The 22,413-nt window shown below is 48.8% G+C and overlaps 1 protein-coding gene across 1 annotated transcript in view; it reads right to left on the minus strand.

The window, feature by feature from the left end:
- Positions 1 to 18,777, minus strand: part of LOC115088589 (putative uncharacterized protein C6orf183) — a 50,774-nt gene extending 31,997 nt beyond the window's left edge. The window contains exons 1-2 of the mRNA XM_029596846.1: positions 18,680 to 18,777; positions 14,481 to 14,643 (exon numbers count right to left, since the gene is read on the minus strand). Of these exons, the coding sequence (XP_029452706.1) occupies positions 14,481 to 14,617 (137 nt within the window). The 5' untranslated portion in view covers positions 14,618 to 14,643; positions 18,680 to 18,777. The remainder of the gene's footprint in view (positions 1 to 14,480; positions 14,644 to 18,679) is intronic.
- Positions 18,778 to 22,413: the final 3,636 nt, after the last annotated feature.

Here is a 22,413-nt window from a genome sequence, read left to right on the forward strand (position 1 = left end):
GTGCTTTTACATACTACAGACAGGATATGCCCTGTGTTCCTACACACTACAGACAGGATGTGTGCTGTTCTACTATCACCAGTAGTGTGCTGTACTCCTAAACTCTACAGACAGGATGTGCCCTGTGCTCCTACACATTTTAGACAGGATGTGTGCTGTTCTCCTATCAGCACGTCTGTCCTGTGCTTCTGCACACTACAAACAAGATGTGCACTGTCCTCTTACACATTACAGACAGGATGTGCACAATGCTCCTACGACCAGGATCTGCCCCATGCTTCTACACACTACACACAGAATGTGCACACTGTGCTCCTAAAATCAGGCGTGCACCGTGCTCCTCTGCAGTATAGACAGGTTGTGCACTGTGATCCTACCACCAGGATGTGTGCTATGCTCTAACCACAGGGATATGCCCTGTGCTTTCCCATACTACAGACAGGATGTGCGCTGTGCTCCTATCTCCAGGATAAGTACTCTGCTCCTACACACTACAGACAGGATGTGCACTGTACTGCTACCATCCTGTGCTCCTACATACTACAAAGAGGATGCGCACTGTGCTCCAACTACCAGAATATGTGCTCTGCTCCTACACACTGCAGACAGGATGTGCACCAAGCTCCTACACACTACAGACAGGATGTGCATTGTTCCCCTATCACCAGGTGTGTTCTGAGCTCCTAAACTCTAAAGACAGGATATGTCCTCTGCTCCTACACACTACAGAAAGGATTGTGCACTTTTCTCCTATAACCAAGTGTGTGCTATGCTCTTACACAGTGGAGGCAGAATGTGCACTGTACTACTACCACCAGGATGTGCCCTGTCCTCCTACACCCTCTAGACAGGATGTGTGATGTTCTCCTATCACCAGATGTGTGCTGTGCTCCTAAAATCTACAGATAGGATGTGCTCTGTGCTCCTATCACCAGGTGTGAGGTGTGTTCCTGTGCATTACAGGCAGGATGTGTACCTTGATCCTAGCACCAGGATATGCCCTGTGCTTTTACATACTCCAGACAGGATTTGTGTTGTGCTCCAACCACCAGGATATGCCCTCTGCTTTTACATACTACAGTAAGGATGTGCACTGTGCTCCTACATACTAAAGACAGGATGTGTACTGTGCCCCTACCACCAGGATGAGCACTGTCCTCTTACACACTACGGACAGGTTCCCAGTACGTACCAGGATCAGTCCAGACAGCTGGGTTATGCCTCCCCCTCCAGCAGATGGAGTCAGAGAGAAAACTGAAAGCACCCCCTAGATATACTGGTGTGCCTCCTGCGGTCCTTCAGTATATTCTCTGACTCCAGCAGATTGAGAGGCATAACCTGCGGTTCTGGTCTGGTCAGTTTCTCGGTACTGGGAAATAGAAAAAAAAAAAAAAAAAGGGGGAGACAAGGGACAAGATCAATTAGTTCATCTTTTCTGTCCTCTGACTGCCTGTTTGTCTTTGTTAGTTTGTCTTGCGCTGCGAGTTTGTAGTTCAGTGTGGGGCAGGCTCGGAGGGTAATACCCTCCTCTTATTCCCGGGATAGAGTGTCCGTGTGGCTGGGGGAGAGCTTACCGGTGGGCCGGTCACCCTCCCCCCCCAATACCAGGGATTTGACGCTGAAGGGGGTTTAAAAAAAAAAAAAAAGGAAAAAGTTAAACTGAAGAGTCATTTAAGACCTGTTGGGGACAGGCAGTGAACTCCCCTGCTTAACCCTGAACAAAAAGCCTGCCCGTGCCTTTCGGACCCCAGAGGGGGTGGCTAGTTCACCCGGCGCGTGTTCGCTGTCCGAATTTCTCCTCACCAGCTTTTTGGCGCCTTTTTCGCCGTCAGTGCAGGGCTCCCTCTTAAGATGCCGCGATCCTCGGCTTGCCGGACATGTGGGGAGGCGGGGGCGCGACTCTCCCGCGAGGGTCTCTGCCCCCGATGTATTCCCGGGGGTGAGGGACCCTCGGGGGGGCCGAGCGCTGCCCGCAGCCGCTCTCCTCGCCCCTCTGCGTCGCGGCACAGCAGCGCCTCCGGCAGCCGGTCTTCGGCCCCTCCTCCCTCGGGGAGGAGTGCGGCGGCCATCTTGGCCACGCGGCAGGATGATTTTTCAGCTTCGGAGGATGAGAACTCCCCTCCTCCCTCACCGGACGCACGCAGCCCACGCTCTCAGCCCGATGTGGGGTCTCCTCAGGGCCCCCCCTCAGCGGATGCCCCGAAGAAAGGTTTAAAAAGGTCAGTGCCTTTTTCGTCGGATTTTGTGCTTTTAATGCACAAGGTGTTTTTTACAGGCAGAATCCGGCTGGGAGCCGGAGGTGCCCCCTCCCTCGAAGGTGCCCAAAACGACTTCCTTGCCCCGGGGGAGTCCGCCGGGGGTGGGGTCTGCCGGGGCTACGGCTCCCCGCCCGCGGGGGGGAGGCGCTGAGGACCTGAGCGATACAGGGGCCGCTCCAGAGTCCCCGGGGGCTCCGGATTTGCTAACGGCGGACGAGCAGGGGTCCGTAGAGGGGGATGACCCTCAGGTGCTCCGTTTGTTTGCTAAGGAGGAGTTAAGTGCCCTTATTCTCCACGTGCTGCAGGAGCTGGAATTAACGACACCGCCTCAGGAGGTGGACTCGTCCACAGGGGATATCGCGATGGCAGGGCTTCGGGCCCCCCCTCAGACTTTTCCTTTCCATCACAAGGTCTTGCAGATTGTCTCGAAGGAATGGGAACTGCCAGAGGCTTCCCTGCGTGTGAATCGAGCCATGGAAAAGTTATATCCCTTACCTAAGGATTCTTTGGAACTGTTGAAGACACCCGCGGTAGATTCGGCTGTCACGGCTGTGGTCAAGCATACGACTATCCCCGTGACGGGGGGTATAGCGTTGAAGGACCTCCAAGACCGCAAGCTTGAGGTCTTATTAAAGCGTATTTTTGATGTGGCGGCACTGGGGGTCCGAGCGGCGGCTTGCAGCAGCCTTGTGCAGAGGGCCAACCTCCGCTGGGTTCAGCAGCTGCTGACCATGCAGGAGCTCCCTCCGGGCGAGGCTGAGCAGGCAAATTGTGTGGAAGCAGCGGTCGCTTATACAGCGGATGCCTTGTATGACTTGTTGCGCACATCGGCTCGCATTATGTCCTCGGCGGTCTCAGCCAGGAGGTTGCTGTGGCTCCGCCGTTGGTCGGCGGATGCCACCTCCAAGGCGAGGTTAGGTTCCTTCCCCTTTAAGGGCAAGTTGCTGTTTGGCGAGGAGCTGGATCAGCTCATTAAGGACCTGGGTGACAACAAAGTTTACAAGCTGCCGGAGGATAAGCCTCGGCAACCTCGGTCGTTTGGTAACGCCAGGGCTCGCTTTCGGGAACAAAGGCGTTTCCGTGGGGGAAGAGGGGGTTCCTTTTCCCAGTGGCAGCAGGCGACGAGATCCCAGGCCTGGTCTTCTTCTTCCTTTCGTGGCAGGAGGCCTCTACGCGGAGGCTCCTCCCAAGGTTTTGCTGCCATCAAGCCCGCACAATGAAGGTGCGCGGGCCCACTCCTCCGTTCCCGTTATCGGAGGCCGGCTGTCCCGGTTCTGGGAGGAGTGGGTCAAAATTACTTCGGATCAATGGGTCCTCGACGTGGTTCGGTACGGCTACGAGTTGGATGTTTTACGTCCCCTCCGGGATCTCTTTATGGTATCGCCGTGCGGCCCGGTAGAAAAACAAGTAGCTATAGCCCAAACGGTCGCTCATCTACAGGCTCTGGGGGCGGTGGTTCCGGTTCCGCGGGACCAGCTTCGGACGGGTCGGTATTCCATATACTTCCTGGTTCCCAAGAAGGAGGGCACCTTCCGGCCCATTCTGGATCTCAAAGGAGTAAACAAGGCGTTGCGGGTGCCTCGCTTCCGAATGGAGACCCTCCGGTCTGTTATTGCGGCCGTCCACAAGGGAGAATTTTTGGCTTCTTTGGACCTGACAGAGGCCTATCTACACATCGGAATAAGAGAACGGCATCAAAGGTACTTGAGGTTCATGGTGATGGGGGACCACTACCAGTTTTGCGCCCTCCCCTTCGGGTTGGCCACCGCGCCGAGGGTGTTCACCAAAGTTCTCGTGGTGGTAGCGGCTTCCCTCCGCCGGCAAGGCGTCCTTGTGCATCCTTATCTCGACGATTGGCTCATTCGAGCGAAGTCGCATGCGGCCTGCACCCGGGCGGTCTCCTTAGTGGTTCACCAGCTGCAGGAGTTGGGTTGGGTAGTCAACTTCGCGAAGAGCAGACTCAAACCGACCCAACAGCTGGAGTTCCTGGGAGCTCGGTTCGACACCTTGGTGGGCAAGGTTTTTCTCCCGCAGCAACGCATGCTCAATCTCATGACTCAGGTACGGCGCCTATTGGAGCTCGAGATTCCCACGGTCTGGGATTATTTACAAGTCATTGGTCATATGGTGTCTACTATGGAAATGGTACAATGGGCTTTTGCGCATATGCGTCCGTTACAAAGAGCACTTCTGTCTCGGTGGGATCCCCGCTCGGAGGAGTACGGGATAGAATTGCCTTTGCTGGAGCCGGCTCGCTCCAGTCTCTCTTGGTGGTTGACTCCGGACAATCTCCTACAGGGGGTGGACTTCGAACCCCCGTCTTGGTTGGTGGTGACAACGGATGCCAGCCTGTCGGGCTGGGGAGCGGTCTGCCAGTCCCGTGCAGTCCAGGGCACCTGGTCAGCACTCCAAGCGACTGGGTCCATCAACCGATTGGAGACCAGAGCGGTCCGCCTGGCCTTGCGTTGCCTCCTGCCACTGGTACGCGGACGAGCGGTGCGAGTTCTGTCGGACAATGCGACCACAGTGGCATACATAAATCGACAAGGAGGCACGAAAAGCCGAGCAGTGGCGACGGAGGCGGCGCTGTTGATGTCCTGGGCGGAAAGGCACCTAGAGCGTCTCGCGGCCACCCACATTGCCGGCGTGGACAACGTTCAGGCGGATTACCTCAGCCGGCAGCACCTAGATCCAGGAGAATGGGAGATCTCGTCGGAGGCGATGGCTCTCATCACGCGGCGTTGGGGGACCCCGCGCTTGGACCTCATGGCGACCCGTTGAAATGCAAAGGCGGTGCGCTTCTTCAGCCGGAGGAGAGAGCACGCGTCAGAAGGGGTGGACGCGCTGGTCCTTCCGTGGCCTCGTCACATTCTTCTTTATGTGTTTCCTCCGTGGCCTCTGGTAGGGAAAGTGCTAAGGCGCATAGAGTCCCATCACGGTCCGGTGATTCTCGTGGCTCCGGAGTGGCCGCGGCGTCCGTGGTTCGCGGATCTGGTCAACTTGGCAGTCGACGGACCACTGCGTCTCGGGCATCTTCCCAATCTTCTTCGTCAGGGTCCAGTATTTTTCGATCTGGCGGATCATTTTTGTCTGGCGGCTTGGCTTATGAAAGGAAGCAGTTGAAGAAGAGAGGTTATTCGGATGCGGTGGTGTCTACTCTCCTTCGGGCGCATCGGTCTTCCACTACGCTCGCTTACGCGAGGGTTTGGAAGGTCTTCCATGATTGGTGTAACACGGCAGGTGTCTCCACCAGACGTTCGTCCGTGGCTGATATCCTTATGTTTTTACAGGACGGCCTGAAGAAGGGGTTGGTGTTTAATTCGCTGCGAGTTCAGGTGGCGGCTCTGGGCTGCTTGAGGGGTAAGGTTGAAGGCTCTTCCCTTGCGAGTCATCCAGATGTGGCACGTTTTTTGCGCGGGGTTAGAAACTTGCGTCCTCCCGTCAGGCTTCCCTGTCCGTCCTGGAACTTGAACTTGGTACTCCGTGGTTTGTGTGTGGCTCCGTTTGAACCTATCAAGGCGGCTTCCTTGAAGGATCTGACTCTCAAGACGATTTTTCTTGTGGCCATTTCTTCGGCTCGCCGGGTTTCGGAGCTTCAGGCTCTCTCTTGTAGGGAACCTTTCTTGTGCATCTCGGCGTCGGGAGTTTCTCTACGAACTGTTCCTTCCTTCTTGCCTAAGGTGGTCTCCACGTTTCATGTCAACCAGACGGTGGAATTGCCTTCCTTTTCGGACGAGGACCTCCAGTCTTCTCAAGGTAGGGATTTGAGACGTCTCGATGTTCGAAGGATTCTTTTGCGATATTTGGAAGTTACCAACGAATTTCGAAAGTCGGATCACCTTTTCGTGTTGTGGAACGGTCCCAGGAAGGGGCTTCCAGCTTCCAAGGCTACGATTGCACGCTGGTTAAAGGGTGCTATTGCGTCTACGTATGTTGCCTGTGGTAAGCCGGTTCCCACTGGGCTAAAGGCTCATTCTCTACGGTCTCAGGCAACTTCGTGGGCAGAGAATCACTTGGTCTCTTGTCAAGAGATTTGCAGGGCGGCTACGTGGAAATCCTGGCATACTTTTTCCAGGCATTATCGACTTGATTCCGTGGCCCTCTTACTGAGTCCTTTGGGAGCAGTGTGATTCGAGCGGGACTCTCAGGGTCCCACCCCAGTTAAGGCGGCTCGGGTACATCCCAGCTGTCTGGACTGATCCTGGTACGTACTGGGAAAGGAAAATTAGGTTCTTACCTTTGCTAATTTTCGTTCCAGTAGTACCATGGATCAGTCCAGACGCCCGCCCTTGGTGCTTCTGGGAGTCCGCTCGTATTCTATTGTTTTACATTGCAGTTTTTTGTCTTGTGTCGGTCGCCACAGTGTCATGGGGCCGGTTGCCATTTTATAGTGTTCTTGTTGTACACTTGTGGTGTCCTGTTTGTTGTTTCTGGTTTTTAACTGTTTTCCAGGATGTGGCTACTTGATCTGGTCACTGTTTGAAAAAAAAAAAAAAAATTTTTGTGGGGGGACTTTGTGTGTAGTGCTTAAGTCATTCCTTCTGCTTTGATATCACATATACTGAAGGACCGCAGGAGGCGCACCAGTATATCTAGGGGGTGCTTTCAGTTTTCTCTCTGACTCCATCTGCTGGAGGGGAGGCATAACCCAGCTGTCTGGACTGATCCATGGTACTACTGGAACGAAAATTAGCAAAGGTAAGAACCTAATTTTCCTATATGCACTGTACTCCTACACATTACAAAAAGTATGTGCACTTTTCTCCTATCACCATGTGTGTGTTGTGCTCTTACACACTGCAGAAAGAATGTGCCCTGTCCTAGGATTTCTGATTTTGCCTGAACAAGCCAATCATCCAGATATGGATGTACCAACACTCCCTCCCTTTGTAATGTGACTGCCACCACCACCATCACCTTGGTGAAGGTACGAGGAGCTGTTGCCAACCCGAATGGAAGGGCCCGAAACTGAAAATATTCTCCTAGGATCATGAATCTCTGGTGCACCAGCCAGATGGCTATATGTAGACACACCTTTGTCAAATTGAAAGAAGCCAAGAACTCTCCATTGCCTATCTCCATGACAGTCGACCTCAGAGTTTCCATATGGAAACAAGGACCTTTGAGAGCCGCATTCACTTTCTTTAAATCCAAGATGGGCTGAAACGTTCCCTCTGTTTTTGGCACTATGAAATAGATGGAATACCTTCCTGTCCTTTGCTCTTCTCGGAGATAGGTCCTAGATGGCGCAAGTGATCCACTTTCTCTTGAACTGCCACTCGCTTGGCTAGAGGAGTGCATAGAGAAACCAAAAAGTCATCTCAAATTGGACAAGCAAATTCTAATGCATAACCGTTTCTTATCACACTTAAGACCCACTGGTCTGTTGTATTTTTGGCCCACTCCTCATAAAAGAGAGCTAAGCATCCTCCAACAGCCGTAACCGAAGAGTGGATCATCCTAACTGGATCCTGTCCCAGGATTGTCTTGGGATGGCTTTTTATCACCCCGAAAGGACTGACCACAAGACTGATGTCTCCCTATGGATTGTCTCTGATATCCCAAAGAAACTTTCACTTGACAAAATCTCAATCTCTAAACCTGTCCTAGCAGGAAAAAAATGTTTGCCCCCTAGGCTTGTCCTCTGGCAACTTATGCACCTTGGACTCACCTAGATGCTTTATTATCAGCTCCAAATCCTCTCCAAACAAGAGTTTGCCCTTAAACAGAAAAGCTCCTAGCTGAGATTTTGACTAAATATCCACAGACCAATTCCATAGCCACAGTAATCGCCTAACCGACACTGCAGACATCATGATCTTGGAAGATGTCCAGATCAGGTCATACAGAGCATCCACTCCATAAGGCACTGCCGCTTCCAAGCATTGCGCCTGCTGCACCGCTGGGCCTGATACAGCCTGTATCTCCTGCAATTGCTGAACCCAACACAGAGAAGCCCTCTGCATGAAACTGCTGCAAATCACAGTCCATATGCCCAGCGCTGAAACCTCAAAAATCCTTTTGAGTTGAAGCTCCAACTTGCGGTTTTGCACATCCCTCAGAGCAGCCGATCCCACTACTGGAATGGAGGTCATTTTGTGACCACCGACAAGGAAGCATCAACTTTAGGAAGCGCTAGCAGCTCTAATGTCTCCTTTGGCAATTGCTAAAGCTTTGTCAACTCTCAAGCCAAACTCTGAAGTGTCCCACTCCCGAAATACTAACTTCTTCACTGACTTATGAAAAGGAAAAACTTTTGTTGGTCCACGCAGACCATCCAGTACAGGATTCGCACCCTCCATGTCAGACTCCTCTTGAGACACTCTGATCCACAGTTCTTGAAGCACCGACAGAATCAAAGGCCAAAGTTCCACTCTTTGGAAAAGGTGGATCACCTTGGGATCATCCCACTCAGCAACTGGAACCTCCTCTGGTACTTCTGCGGAGACTGAAAAATCTAGTATCTGATCTGTAACCAGAGACTCCCCCTTGCACAGCTTCTGGATCATCTGACTGCTCTATGTCCTCATCAGTATTCCCTGTCTGAGAAGAAAGACCCCACACCCTGCGAATGCTCTCCACACGCTTCTTCTTTACTGTCCTGGGATCGAGACTGGAACCTAGAGTCCCTTCCAGCTGCCCTCTTAGCTAAATAAGCCTGATGTACAGGCAGAATAAAATTGGGGGGAAAAGTGTGAGAGCCTTCTGAATCCCTAACAAAGGGGGAATCCTCAAAATCTAACCCTCCCCTGTCCAAGAGAAAATCTTCAAAATCTGAAGCTTCCTGGTCCTCCCCAGTCTGATCTACAGTGGGAGACAGATGTGGAGAGTATCCTCTGCCCTCTCCCCACCAATGCCACCAACCCTGCTGTACTATGCAAAATGGCCGCCATTCTCGTGCTAGTGAGGGGAACCTCTGCATCATGTTTGGAGACCTGGGGAAGCCTTGCCGACTCAACCAGAGCAGAAAGCAAGGAACGAGGACCAGCTGAAGTGCCTTCCCCCCTCACCACGAATACAAGCCACTTTGATTTAAGCCCGTGCCTGAATTCCCACAGGCACAACAAGTTGTGTCACACACCATCAACAAGTGACTGGTCTGTGTGTCTCTCACAAGCTTCCTAGGTTTACCTGAAGGGACCGGAGATCAGCCCTATAACAACCCCCAAGCTGCCACCAAGCAGAGCTGCTTCCCAACTACCACGGCTCAGATGTATGAAGAAAGAAAACTTTCCTCCTATTATTTTTTAAACAACTTATAAAAAAAAACACAGTCTCCCAGCTCTGGAAGTTTTAAGAGAAAAAAAGAGGGTACTTCTCTGCTTCCTTGCTCTTCTGGGTTGACAGTGTGGAGTGGTTGGTGGGTCAAAATGCTGCCTCATGGGGGATGAGGGATCTGTGCCACCAGATATTCACCCCACAGAATTTAGGAGCGAGTCACTAGTAAGGGCCACCAACCCCCTACTCATCCACCTCAAAACCAGGGAGGACAGCCCCGCCAGGACCGAACAACTCCCTGGGAGGTATCCACAATCTTATATCCTTCTTTTTCTTTTTTATTTCTCCAGACTGCAGGTTTGCACCATCTTCCATCTGCTTGAGAAATACTGAGATGCTGCAAGTAGCACACTAGGTTAAGTAAAGTACAGTGTCAGTAAAATTTTCTCTGTCTCCATCTGCTGGCAGGGATGCAGAACCCAGGAGTCTGGACTGATCTGGGTATGTACTGGAATTTTTGGTTACCTTAAAGAGAAGGGAGTACAGATTGCTCTGCTAAAGGAAACACATCTCATAGAGACAGAGCATACCAAATTGATGCGCGATTGGGTAGGAAGAGCTGAGTATGCTTCTCACACCTGTAAAAGCTGTGGGGTGGGGTGTGTAGCTGTGGGGTGTGTGTAGTCTTATACACAAGTCTTTGCTTCTGCAGGTGGAGAAGGTTGCTAAAGATCCCCATGGCCAGTACATTATGTCGGAAAGGAAAACTGGTTCAGGGAGATAGACCCACAACAGGACCTGACACCCTGGCATAAATCTCTATCTCCAGATAATGACTGCCATCTGCTGGAGACAGAGAAATACTGAAGGACTGCAGGTGGCATGGTAACATATGTAGTGCAGTGTCAGTAAAGCCTTTCTTCTCTGTCTCCATCTGCTGGTACGGATGAAAAACCCATGCACCTGGAAGTATCTGAAGTTGGATTCAGTGAATTCCTTTACGTCCATGCCGCTAATTATGAGAGGAGACTGGAATGTATGTCTTGATTCTTAAAGGGATCGGTCGTCATGGCTACAGTGTAGCAGACAGGCAGTCTCTATGAAACTGTTAATTATGTACTTGGGGCTCAGTGATGTCTTGAGAGAGCAGAACCCTTCCAATAGAGATTTAATATTTTTCTCCCTAAGGCACAAATTGTATAGTTGTATAAACTATTTTTTGTGTTCCAGCCCTCTGATGCCTCGAGTCGGGCATATGGACATACTTCCAAGCTCTATTTCTGACCAGAACCCAGTTATTCTTCTGATATGAATCACACAGTCCTTGCACACAGGCAAACCTGGCGCTTAAATGCTGCTCTGCTGAGACAGGAACCTTTTTGTATGATGATCAAGGAGGCTATCACGGAATTTTTTGAAATTCATAACCCTGGGGAATATTCCCCAACTTTACTCTGGGAAATATTCAAAACACTACTGAGTGGGAAAATGATCAGTTATGTTTCACACTCTAGGAAGGAAAGGCTGAAGAGGGAGCATCCCTTGGAAGGGCACGTAAGCCAGCTGGAGTTGTCCCAAAGGTGCATGGGGTCATATAGGACTTATAGGGCATTAGAGAAATGCAGGGCAGACCTCAGAGGGCTATAGATGGATAACATTGAGAGACCCTTTTGATATGCCTGGCAAAGGATATATGATCATGGGAACAAGGCCGGAGCTATGATGGTTTGATTGTTGAGGCAGAGGATGCAACAAACTCTAATTTCTGGAATCCGTAAATCTGATAGTGGTGTTACACATTCTTTGGGGGAAATTCGTGAGAGATTTAGAATCTACTTTTCTCAGTTGTATGCTGACAACGAGCCGACCTCTGAAGCTCAGCTGACCCAATACTTAGAGATGTCCCCTTGCGTGCCTTAACAGACAGGCAGCGAGAAAGCACTATATCAGCTGAAGAGATGCAGAAAGTGGTATTTGGCTTGGCCAGGAAGAAGTGTCCTGGCCTGAATGGTTATCCAGTGGAATTTTACAAAATATTTTTTGCTGGAGCTGGGGGTCCCGTACAACTTCTTTTTAAACATTTACAATCTCATCCAGAGGTGACTGGCTGCTTAACTGATGCAACTATAACTCTTATATTTAAAAAAGGGGTGAGATAGGCCTGTAGGATTCAGCCTCTAATCCAGTGGTTCTCAACCCTGTCCTGGGGACCCCCCTAGCCTGTCGGGTTTTCATGATAACCACAATGAATATGCATGAGAGAAAATTTGCATACACTGCCTCCATAACATGCAAATTTTCTCTCATGCATATTCATTGTGGATATCATGAAAACCCAACTGGCTGGGGGGGTCCCCAGGACAGGGTTGAGAACCACTGCTCTAATCTATCTCCCTGTTAAACGTGGATATCAAGATCTTGGCAAAACTTTTACAACTATGCTTGAAGCAATGTATATTGGCTTTGGTTGGGAAAGACCAGTCAAGATTTGTTAAAAGGCAGTCCTCCAATAAGAACACTAGGAGATTGTTTTAGTATCATTGTGCTGGCAAGGAGAAATGGGATCTCAGGCCTAGTGATAGGATTGAATGCAGAAAAGGCCTTTGACAGGCTTAAATGGCTGTTTGCTGTACTAGAGATGTATGGTATTCCACCTCAGTTTATTACTTGGGTTAAGGCCTTATATGTATGCCCGAGAGCTTGGATAGTCATGAATGGAAATCTCTCAGATTTCTTTCCTATACAGAATGGCATGAGGCAGGGATGCCCCCATCCCCTCTACTTTTTGATTTAGTAATGGAGGTGTTAGCTCAGAAAGTAGGCCTTGAACCAAGAATACAGTGTTTTCGGGTGGGAGGCAAGACACTCACTATATCCTTACATGCGGATGATGTCCTGATTTACCTTGCTAACCCTAAAGCCTTAGCAAACCAGATGTAATCGATAATAAACTCCTTTTACTTGATGGCTGGCTGCAAAGTAAATTTCCAAAAGTCAGAATTGTTTCAGATAGGAACTTGTACCCCGAGGGACATTCCGCAAGGTCTTGCCACTTTTAGGTGAGTAACCTCTTATATTAAATATTTAGATATTTGTGCCCTTTGCCTATCCAACACATGTGGTCTGGGCACTACATGTGTTGGATAGGCAGAGCTAACGTGAGCAAAGTGAATGCCCTTCCGCGCCCGTGACACCTGTTTCAGCATGTGCCATGCTTTTTGCCGAGCTGGGATGTTGACCAGCTCCCTGTGGGGTAACAAGCCCTCGCGAGTGAAGCTCAGGACTTTATGGAGGCCTAAAGAAAACGGGGAGCTGCCCTTCCTGAATTTATAAGCTTATTACTGGGCGCCCCGCCTCGCCGGGGCATTAACCTGATTATTTACAGATAAAACATCACTTTGGTATTCACTGGAGGTGGAACTAGCGGGAGAGGCTGATCTTTTTTACCTCCTCGTACACACCCCTCTGACTGCTGGGGGGGCCGACGGGCATGCCATAGATGTCCACTTATTGCAAAATACGGTACATGTGTGGAGGTCTGTGTGAAAGGGACTGGCGGCCGGGGAGGGTCTACCCTGTAGCAATTAACTCCTTTATGGTGCAACCCCCGCCCTAACACTCCATTCGTTTCGTGAGGAGGCAAAGATTTGGTGGGAAGAAGATCTGAGATGCTTGGGTCAAATGTACGAAGATGGTACATGAAAGTCCTTTATTGATCTAAATCTGGGTTCGATCTGCCTGATCAATCTTGCACTTCCTTATGACAAATTATGGAAGGTCTTGGAGAAAACGCAGTGGAGAGGGGTGGAGCTGGTCAGAACCTAGGCCGCTGGAAAGAGCATTTTTATATGGGGATGCTCCAGGAAGGCTCAGCTCGGTTCTCTACGGGGCTATAATATAATCGGACCTGTCTGTGGAGCCCTCTCTTCCGGTGGAAGAGCATTGGAGTAGAGAGCTAGGGCTCTCCAAAGGACTGCAGAAAACACGGCGGGATGCGGGCAGGACCCCGCTGGGCGCTCATAGGGCAGAGCTGACGGTTACACTCTTGCTGCGCAGTTACAGATTACCCCCTCTTTTCTTCCACAATCTCTCTCCTTCTTCCCCTCCGCTTTGTTGGAGGGGCTGTGGGCGGGATTGTCTGTTTGTGCGGGTCTTCTGGCTGGGGGTGAACAGACCGGTTAATCAAAAGTTACATTGTACAACCGACCGTTTGTCTATTGGACAGGCGGGAGGGATCAGTTCATGGACAAATTTTTTTTTTTTTTTTTAAAGTGCTAGCTCCGCGCCCGATTTGTGCGGCCCAGGTCTTCCACAGCTGCTCAATGGAAATCTGCGCCGACGCATTGGAGAAGTCGAGTGCTTGCTGTTGCATTGATTGAGAAAGGGGCCTTCCAATTACGGGACAATGTTGGGTTTCACGATAAGGGTGGGGCTGTTATTTGAAATTCTACCACTGTGCCTAGGATTAGGAAGGGGTGTACTGGTTATTAGTTATGAAGCACTGAGCAGCTGCCAAATGCTGTTTTATGGGAATTGTTCCCTACTGTACGGTAATTTAAATAAAAAGTTAGAAAACAAAATAAAACAAAATGCAAAAGGCACTAAGACTACCACAAAATGTGAAACACCAAGCAAAAATGGAGTCCACCCCCCACCCCCATATTATAGCATATTTCTATTAGATATGTAATAAATAATTTGGAAATTTATTTTAGGGTCTTATGCTAAAAGCATTTATTACATATCTAATAGAAATATGCTATAAAATGGGGTGGTGGTCTCAACACCTGTGGATTTGCGTGCCTTGCGGAGACGCTAGCGCAGCAGCACCCCCTGCAGGAGAATCCCACAGAGCATGGGGTTGAAGTGACTGAAAATGCTCAGTACTGCAGCCCGACGCTGGAGACTGTGAGGGTCAGGTTACTATGGGTCTACGCTTCCTCACAATATCAGGTGCCCCCCCCCCCCCCCCAAGTCCTAAGGATCTATAAACTGACCCCTTACCTGTACGCTCGGTTAGGTGTTCCCTGCAGCACCCCATTCTCCTCTATCTCTGTCTTCAGCTCAGCCAGCTGCACAGCCAGTTGCTTTTCCAGCAGCTGGATCCGGTCCGAGGAGGAGATCCGATACACGCCGCTCATGGCTGGCGCCCCACCGTCTCATCAGCCTGTCGACGAAAAGGAGACACAGGTCAGGCAAACCTGGTGACTTGCATCAGGCAGACCAGGAGAACAGCATGATGGCACCAAGTGAGCATGACTTTCTGCTTTATATTTCCAGAATCCGTCTCACCCTGTAGCTTGCATTGTCAGAGAGCGTCTGCCCACCTACCAGCTGCTGCATTTCTATATTGTAAAGCTGCCCTCTAATGCAACGGCCAATGTGTTCTGTGTCCCTCTGGCCACTGGCTTGTTAATGTTTTGTGACATTGCCCTGCCAGGCAGAAGCCTGCCTACCACTGCCCCAGGGGTACGGAGAAACAGAGAGAGAGAGAGAAAGGTGGAGTAGAAAACAGAGGATGGGCATACCAAATCTCCAGTCCCAGAATACAAGATGCAAATTAGTAAAATCCTGTCCAAAATGAATAATCACGAGGCTACATCCCTGCTCGCTTCACTCTCCAACCCCGCTGGTGGGCTCTTGCCTGTGAACTGTGCGGTATGTCCACCCCTTCCCACTTGCACTCTTCACTTTCTCCCCCTCCTCGCTTTCTCACCTTCTCCTCACCTCCCTTTCACTCACCCCTTTCCTCTCCCAGTCTTTTCACACACCTTCCCACCCCTCTCACTCACCCTCTCACTCAACCACTTCTCTCATTTACCCTCTCCCCTCTTTTCCCTTTCTTATTAACCTCTTCTCCCACACCTTTCCCTCATCCATTCCCTTGTGTCCTCTCCCTTAGCTTCCCGCTCATTCAACCTGTACCATCACGAACTTTGTGGAGCCTGGGAAACTCTACCAGCCTTTCCACTGCCACCTCTTTCCTCTTCCACTGGTGGGGCCTGGGAAACCCCATCATCCTTTCCACTGCCTCTGCCATGATGCTGATCCCACTGCCCTCACTTTTTTATTCTGCTTTTTAGTCATTTCAAAGCACATGGCATTCAGGTACTGTAGGTAATTCCCTATCCCCAGAAGGCTCACAATCTAAATTTGTACCTCAGGCAATGGAGGGTAAAGAGACTCATCTTACTAACCTCCCCTTCCCGAAAACAATATGTCCATGTTTCTCAGAGACAAGTAACAAGGAGCTGCAGGTTTAGCTAAGAATTGCTGTGTGGTGAGGAATCTCAGAGGGACAAGTAACAAGGAGCTGCAGGTTTAGCTGAGTTGCTAAGAACATAAGAAATTGCCATGCTAGGTCAGACCAAGGGTCCATCAAGCCCAGCATCCTGTTTCCAACAGAGGCCAAACCAGGCCACAAGAACCTGGCAAGTACCCAAACACTAAGAAGATCCCATGCTCTGATGCAATTAATAGCAGTGGCTATTCCCTAAGTAAACTTGATTAATAGCAACTAATGGACTTCTCTTCCAAGAACTTATCCAAACCTTTTTTGAACCCAGCTACACTAACTGCACTAACCACATCCTCTGGCAACAAATTCCATAGCTTAACTGTGCATTGAGTGAAAAAGAAGTTTCTCTGATTTGTCTTAAATGTGCTACTTGCTAACTTCATGGAATGCCCCCTAGTCCTTCTATTATTTGAAAGTGTAAATAACTGATTCACATCTACTTATTCAAGACCTCTCATGATCTTAAAGACCTCTAACATATCCCCCCTCAGCCGTCTCTTCTCCAAGCTGAACAGCCCTAACCTCTTCAGCCTTTCCTCATAGGGGAGCTGTTCCATCCCCTTGATCATTTTGGTCGCCCTTCTCTGTACCTTCTCCATCGCAACTATATCTTTTTTGAGATACGGCGACCACAATTGTACACAGTATTCATGGTGTGGTCTTATTATTGAGCGATACAGAAGCATTACGACATTTTTTGTTTTATTAACCATTTCCTTCCTAATAATTCCTAACATTGTTTGCTTTTGACTGTGGCAGCACACTTGAGTCAACGATTTTAAAGTATTATCCACTATGATGCCTAGATCTTTTTCCTGGGTGGTAGCTCCTAATATGGAACCTAACATCGTGTAACTACAGCAAGGGTTATTTTTCCCTATATGCAACACCTTGCACTTGTCCGCATTAAATTTAATCTGCCATTTGGATGCCCAATCTTCCAGTCTTGCAAGTTCCTCCTGTAATGTATCAATTCACTTGTGATTTAACTACTCTGAATAATTTTGTATCATGTGCAAATTTGATAACCTCACTCGTAGTCCTTTCCAGATCATTTATATATATATTGAAAAGCACCAGTCCAAGTACAGATCCCTGAGGCACTCCACTGTTAACCCTTTTCCACTGAGAAAATTGACCATTTAATCTTACTGTTGGGGGATCTCAGAGACAGGTAACAAGGAGCTGCAGGTTTAGCTGAGAATTGCTGTGGGTGGATCACAGAGACAGGTAACAAGGAGCTGCAGGTTTAGCTGAGAGTTGCTGTGGGTGGATCACAGAGACAGGTAACAAGGAGCTGCAGGTGTAGCTGAGAGTTGATGTGGGGGATCTCAGAGAGACAAGTAACAAGGAGCTGCAGGTTTAGCTGAGAATTGCTGTGGGTGCATCTCAGAGAAACAGGTAATCATGCTGTGGTCTTACTGCAATGTTCTTCAATGTACAGCCTTGTAATGTATGGCAGTTCCCATCAACCCTTACTGTGGTTTCCTGATTCTCTTCCCCCAGCAGTTCAAGGTTTGCTGCGGGAACTGCCTCTGGTACAGCACCACATGGTTCATGATGAGTTTGGACTGCAGGGTGCTTCAACTCCCACATTATTCTCGTAATACAGTGAGAACCACATGGGAGTTCAGATACTGCATCTCTGAAGCACCCTGAGAGCAGAATAATGCCGGAAGAAAAAGGCACAGCTGTTCCAGTGGTGGCACCGGCAGAAAGCCTCCAGAGAAAGTAAGTGGCAGATTTTCTAAATGGGGGAGAGCGAGCTTGGAGCGGGCAGAGGTGCAGACAGGATGGCAGAGGCTGACAGGTGGAAGAGGAGGGTGGGGATTGAGACTGGCTGGGATAGGGTTGGGGAGAGTGTGTATTGGAGGAGTGTGTATTGGAGGAGTTTGGGGGCAAGCTTTAGATACCCAGGTTGCTTTGAGTGCATCTGAGCAGTCAGGTGGGCTGCAATACCAAACAGGATCCCCCCCAGGCCATCCATATCAGAGAGGGGGTTGCCCCCTTCGCCCAGGGTACCGTCTACTTTCACAACATTCCTGGCTCTTACAATAGAAAAAAAAATGTCATAGTGGCCTCTGCTTGAAAAATAGGGAAGATCACTGGCTTGGAAGTTTCTCACACAATGAAGCCAGATCTCCCATAATACCCAACTCTTAGCCTAGACAGCCAATCAGAGCAAAGGATACAAATCTGTGCTGACAGACAGGTTAAACCTGGAACTGCAATTCTTATTGTAGCCACTAGATGGCGGTGTAATGCACATACATAAAAGAGTCCTGTGTCTACAGGCAGCATCTGCTAACCTTTATCTCTTGTATTATTATTATTTTTGCAAACATCCTTATTGCAAGTTGTCTCATCAGAGAGTGTCTGAGTGTAACAGAGAAAAATGGCACTTTAAACCCCAGATGTTGCAAAAGTCCTCTATCATACCACTGACAGACTCGGACTGCACACTCTTAACCATGCCAGGAGACGCAAAACCAGCCACATCCCAAAACGAAAATCGCATACCTGCCACCTCACTCAAATAAAACCAGGAGCTCAATGAAGGAGACCCTAAAACAGATTATAGCGAGCTCAGCTTTGCTCTATGTTTGTGCAAGAAGCCTTCAGTCCTAAATAGAAGCCTGCTAGGAAAGGCTTACAACGTGCAAGCTTAGGATAAGTAAAAAAAAACAAAAAAAAAACCTCCCCTCCCCTCCCCCCCACCCCACTCCCAACATCTGAAACAAACCAATTCCCCAGGCCACTGCTAGTCACCCAAGCTGAATATAAACAAGCAGGCAACCTGAGTGGAACCCAAAGTGCCCTGTAATACAGAGCCTGCAGAGTGGTGCACATGCAAAAAGCGATTCAGTCTGGTGCTAAACACAGAGGAGCCCCTGGCAGACCTCACCTGAGCCAGATCTCTTCCTGCAAAGCCCCCTGGCAGCAGCGGCCTCTCTCATACCCTGCTTGCCCTTTCAAGTTGGTTAATCCATGCTTTGTGCTGGCTGGGCTCGGGGTTGCCAAGGTAACCCCGGTACACTCAGGGCTCCAGGCCTGCGCTGCACTCTTGCCTCTCCCAGGGCACCACCCACACCAGGCACTCCCAGCCCCAGTCATGATCTGCCTTGCACCTGCCACACGTCACCTTACAGCCCAACGCAAGCTTGACCCTCAGAGATGGAGTTAAGTTTCCACCGCTGCTGTGTGGGCACAGAAAATAGGTCTTTCCCACTCCATGGCCAGAAAGTCACAGCAGTACGATTTGTCTGGCTAGCTTTTTTTTTTTTTTTTTTTTTAATTTTACTCTCTGCACAGTCGCTTTCTTCTTTGGTTCTCCCTACCCCCTATCCCAAATTAAAATGTGTGTTCAGCCTGTGTCAAACACACATTTTATCTCGGTCTGGGCTCTTTTTATCTCCTGATGCATTAGCATATTAATAGCTCGCTGCATTGGGAATTCGAAAAAATGCAATCTGTGCTTTAGTTAAAACTGTATGCTGAAATCCTTAACACACAGACTATTGTAACAACCTCTTACAGGCCGATGCAATACTGACATGCTAAAAACAGGTATCCAAACTAGACGCACTTTTTTTTTTTTTTTTTTTAACACGCACACAATCACCTCTCCTGAGCGCTCGATGCAATAGGCAAATGAGCCGCCAAGCTAAAAACGTCACGCTAGGTAAAATTGTGCATCCCTAGCGCAACCATGGCATCAGGTGCCCAGGAGACGTGGTTTTCCGTGGGTTAGGAAAATGGACGCTCAATTTTATGAGCATCCATGTTCCTAACCTGTGCACAGCCATGGGTTAGCAAAATGGATGCTCGTTAATTGAGCATCCGTTTTCCTAACCTGACCGCCGGCAAGACTTTTTTTTATTTTTTAGGTTACTCTTTTTTTTGTTTCCCCCGACTTCATACTGCCACAATATTAAGTTGAAGGAACTAAAGAAAACCAATATTTTCTGCTTTTTTGTTAACTTTTGGGGCTCCTCAATACTTAATGCCAACTCTGCGGTTGGCATTAATTTTTGAGGGTAAAAATGTGCATGTTGGGCAAACATTTATTGTTTACATAAGGGTGTAATAGCTAATAGGCTCATCAACAAGGCATTTACATGTGATGAGAGCTAATCCCCTTATTGCATAATGGGTTATGGATATGCATCCAAAACGCATGTTCGGCCGTGGGTTAACCCGTGTGCTAGCCTAAGCGCATGGTATTACATCAGCCTGTTAGTGAATGGGAGCTGTTGTAAATGGTGCACGTTACTATGCAGTAATGCACTTCAGTGAATCGTCCTACAAGCTTATTTATGTTTTCTTGGAGATGGACAGAGCTTGCACGCTGATAGTGCCAGCTGCTCAGGCAGGTTTAGGTTTCAAATGGAGTTTTAGGAGCTGAAAATACAATATATCCGAAGCAGAAAGCCTGCGAGGGAGTCGGTTGGATCGTTAGATGAGTGAGGGGTTAAAGGGGCACTTAGAGAAGATAAGGCCATCACGGAAAGATTAAACAAATTCTTTGCTTTGGTTTTTACTGAAGAGGATGTTGGGGAGGTACCCGTTCTGGAGACGGTTTTTCAAGGGTGATGATTCAGATGAACTGAACCAAATCACGGTGAACCTGGAAGATGTGGTAAGCCCGACTGACAAACTGAAGAGCAGTAAATCACCTGGACTGGATGGTATACACCCCAGGGATCTGAAAGAACTAAAAAAATGAAATGTCAGACCTATTTCAATTAATTTGTAACCTATCATTAAAATCATCCATTGTACCTGAAGATTGAAAGATGGCCAATGTAACTCTGATATTTAAAAACGGCTCTAGGGGTGATCCAGAAAATTATAGGCTGGTGAGCCTGACTTCAGTGCCAGGAAAAATTGTGGAAACTTCTAAAGAATAAAAATCACAAAACATTGAGAAAGACATGGTTTAATGGGACACAGCCAGCATGGATTTACCCAAGGGGAGTCTTGCCTCACAAATCTATATTTTTTTGAAGGGGTGAATAAACACATGGACATAGGTGAATCGGTAGATGTGATGTATTTGGATTGTCAGAAGGCGTTTGACAAAGTCCCTCATGAGAGGCTTCGAAGAAAACTAAAAAGTCATGGGATAGGAGGCGACTTCCTTTCATGGATTACAAACTGGTTAAAAGACAGGAAACAGAGAATAGGATTAAATGGTCAATTTTCACAGCAGATAAAAGTAACCAGTGGAGTCCCTCAGGGAACTGTACTTGGACCCAGAGCCGGTGCAAGGATAGTTGGCGCCCTAGGTGATTTCTGTCTTGTGCCCCCACAGGTCGCATCGCCCTGCGCTGCCCCCTCCCGTCCTGGTCACACTGCCCCCGCTGGTCTCGGCCCCGACTCCTACTTCGTTTGTGCCGCTGACTGTGTGCTTCTCAGGGCTGCGAGCAGCACGTGCTGTTTGCGGCCTGATGAATCTTTGCTCCTCTTTGCCACAAGCAGGATAAGCTCCGCTCGTGGCACCGCATGGTTGCTCTTTGGCGCCCCCTAAAGGTTGGTGCCATAAACGACCGCCTAGTTTGCCTAATGGATTCCCTGGCCCTGCTTGGACCGAGGCATTTTATTATATTCATAAATGATCTGGAAAGGGGTGCGACTAGTGAGGTGATTAAATTTGTGGAATACACAAAATTATGCAGAGAGTTAAATCTCAAGCAGATTGTGATGAATTGCAGGACGATCTTGCAAAACTGGAAGATTGGGCTTGCAAAATGGCAGATGAAATTTAACGTGGACAAATACAAGGTGATGCATATAGGGAAAAATAACCCTTGGTGTAGTTACACGATGTTAGGTTCTATGTTAGCAGTTAGCATCCAGGAAAGAGATTTAGACGTCCTAGTGGATAATATGTTGAAATCGTTGGCTCAGTGTGCTGTGGCGATCAAAAAAGTAAACAGAATGTTAGGAATTATTAGGATGTCATAATGCCTCTGTATCGCTCCATGCTGAGACCGCATCTTGAATACTGTCTGGTCGCCGCATCTCAAAAAAGATAGAGTTGCACTGGAAAAAGTGCAGAGAAAGGCAACCAAAACAATAAGGGGGATAGAACGGATCCCCTTTGAGGAAAGGCTAAAGAAGTTAGGGCTGTTCAGCTTGGAGAAGAGACGACTGAGGGGGGGATATGATAGAAGTTTACAAAATCATGAAAGGACTTAACAGGTTAATGTAAATCAGTTATTTACTCTCTCAGATAATAGAAGGACTAGAGGGCACTCCATGAAGTTAGCAAGTAGCTCATTTAAAACAAATTGAAGAAAATTCTTTTTCACTCAGCGCATAGTTAAGCTCTGGAATTCATTGCCGGAGGATGTGGTAACGGCCGTTAGCGTAACTAGGTTTAAAAAAGGTTTGGATAAGTTCCTAGAGGAAAAATCCATAAACTGCTATTAATTAATAAACAATAGTAGCTTGAGATTTGTTTAATGTTTGGTTACTTGCCAGGTACTTGTGACGGCTTGGCCACTGTTGGAAACAGGACACAGGGCTTGATGGACCCTTAGTCTGACGCGGTATGGCATGTCTTATGTTCTAAGAGACTGCAGCAAAGTGCAGACATTGCTGGGGCTCAGAGATCGCAGGAGGCGGCTCCAGCAA

Source organism: Rhinatrema bivittatum, chromosome 3 (genome assembly GCF_901001135.1).
Source record: "Rhinatrema bivittatum chromosome 3, aRhiBiv1.1, whole genome shotgun sequence".
Classification (NCBI taxonomy): domain Eukaryota; kingdom Metazoa; phylum Chordata; class Amphibia; order Gymnophiona; family Rhinatrematidae; genus Rhinatrema; species Rhinatrema bivittatum.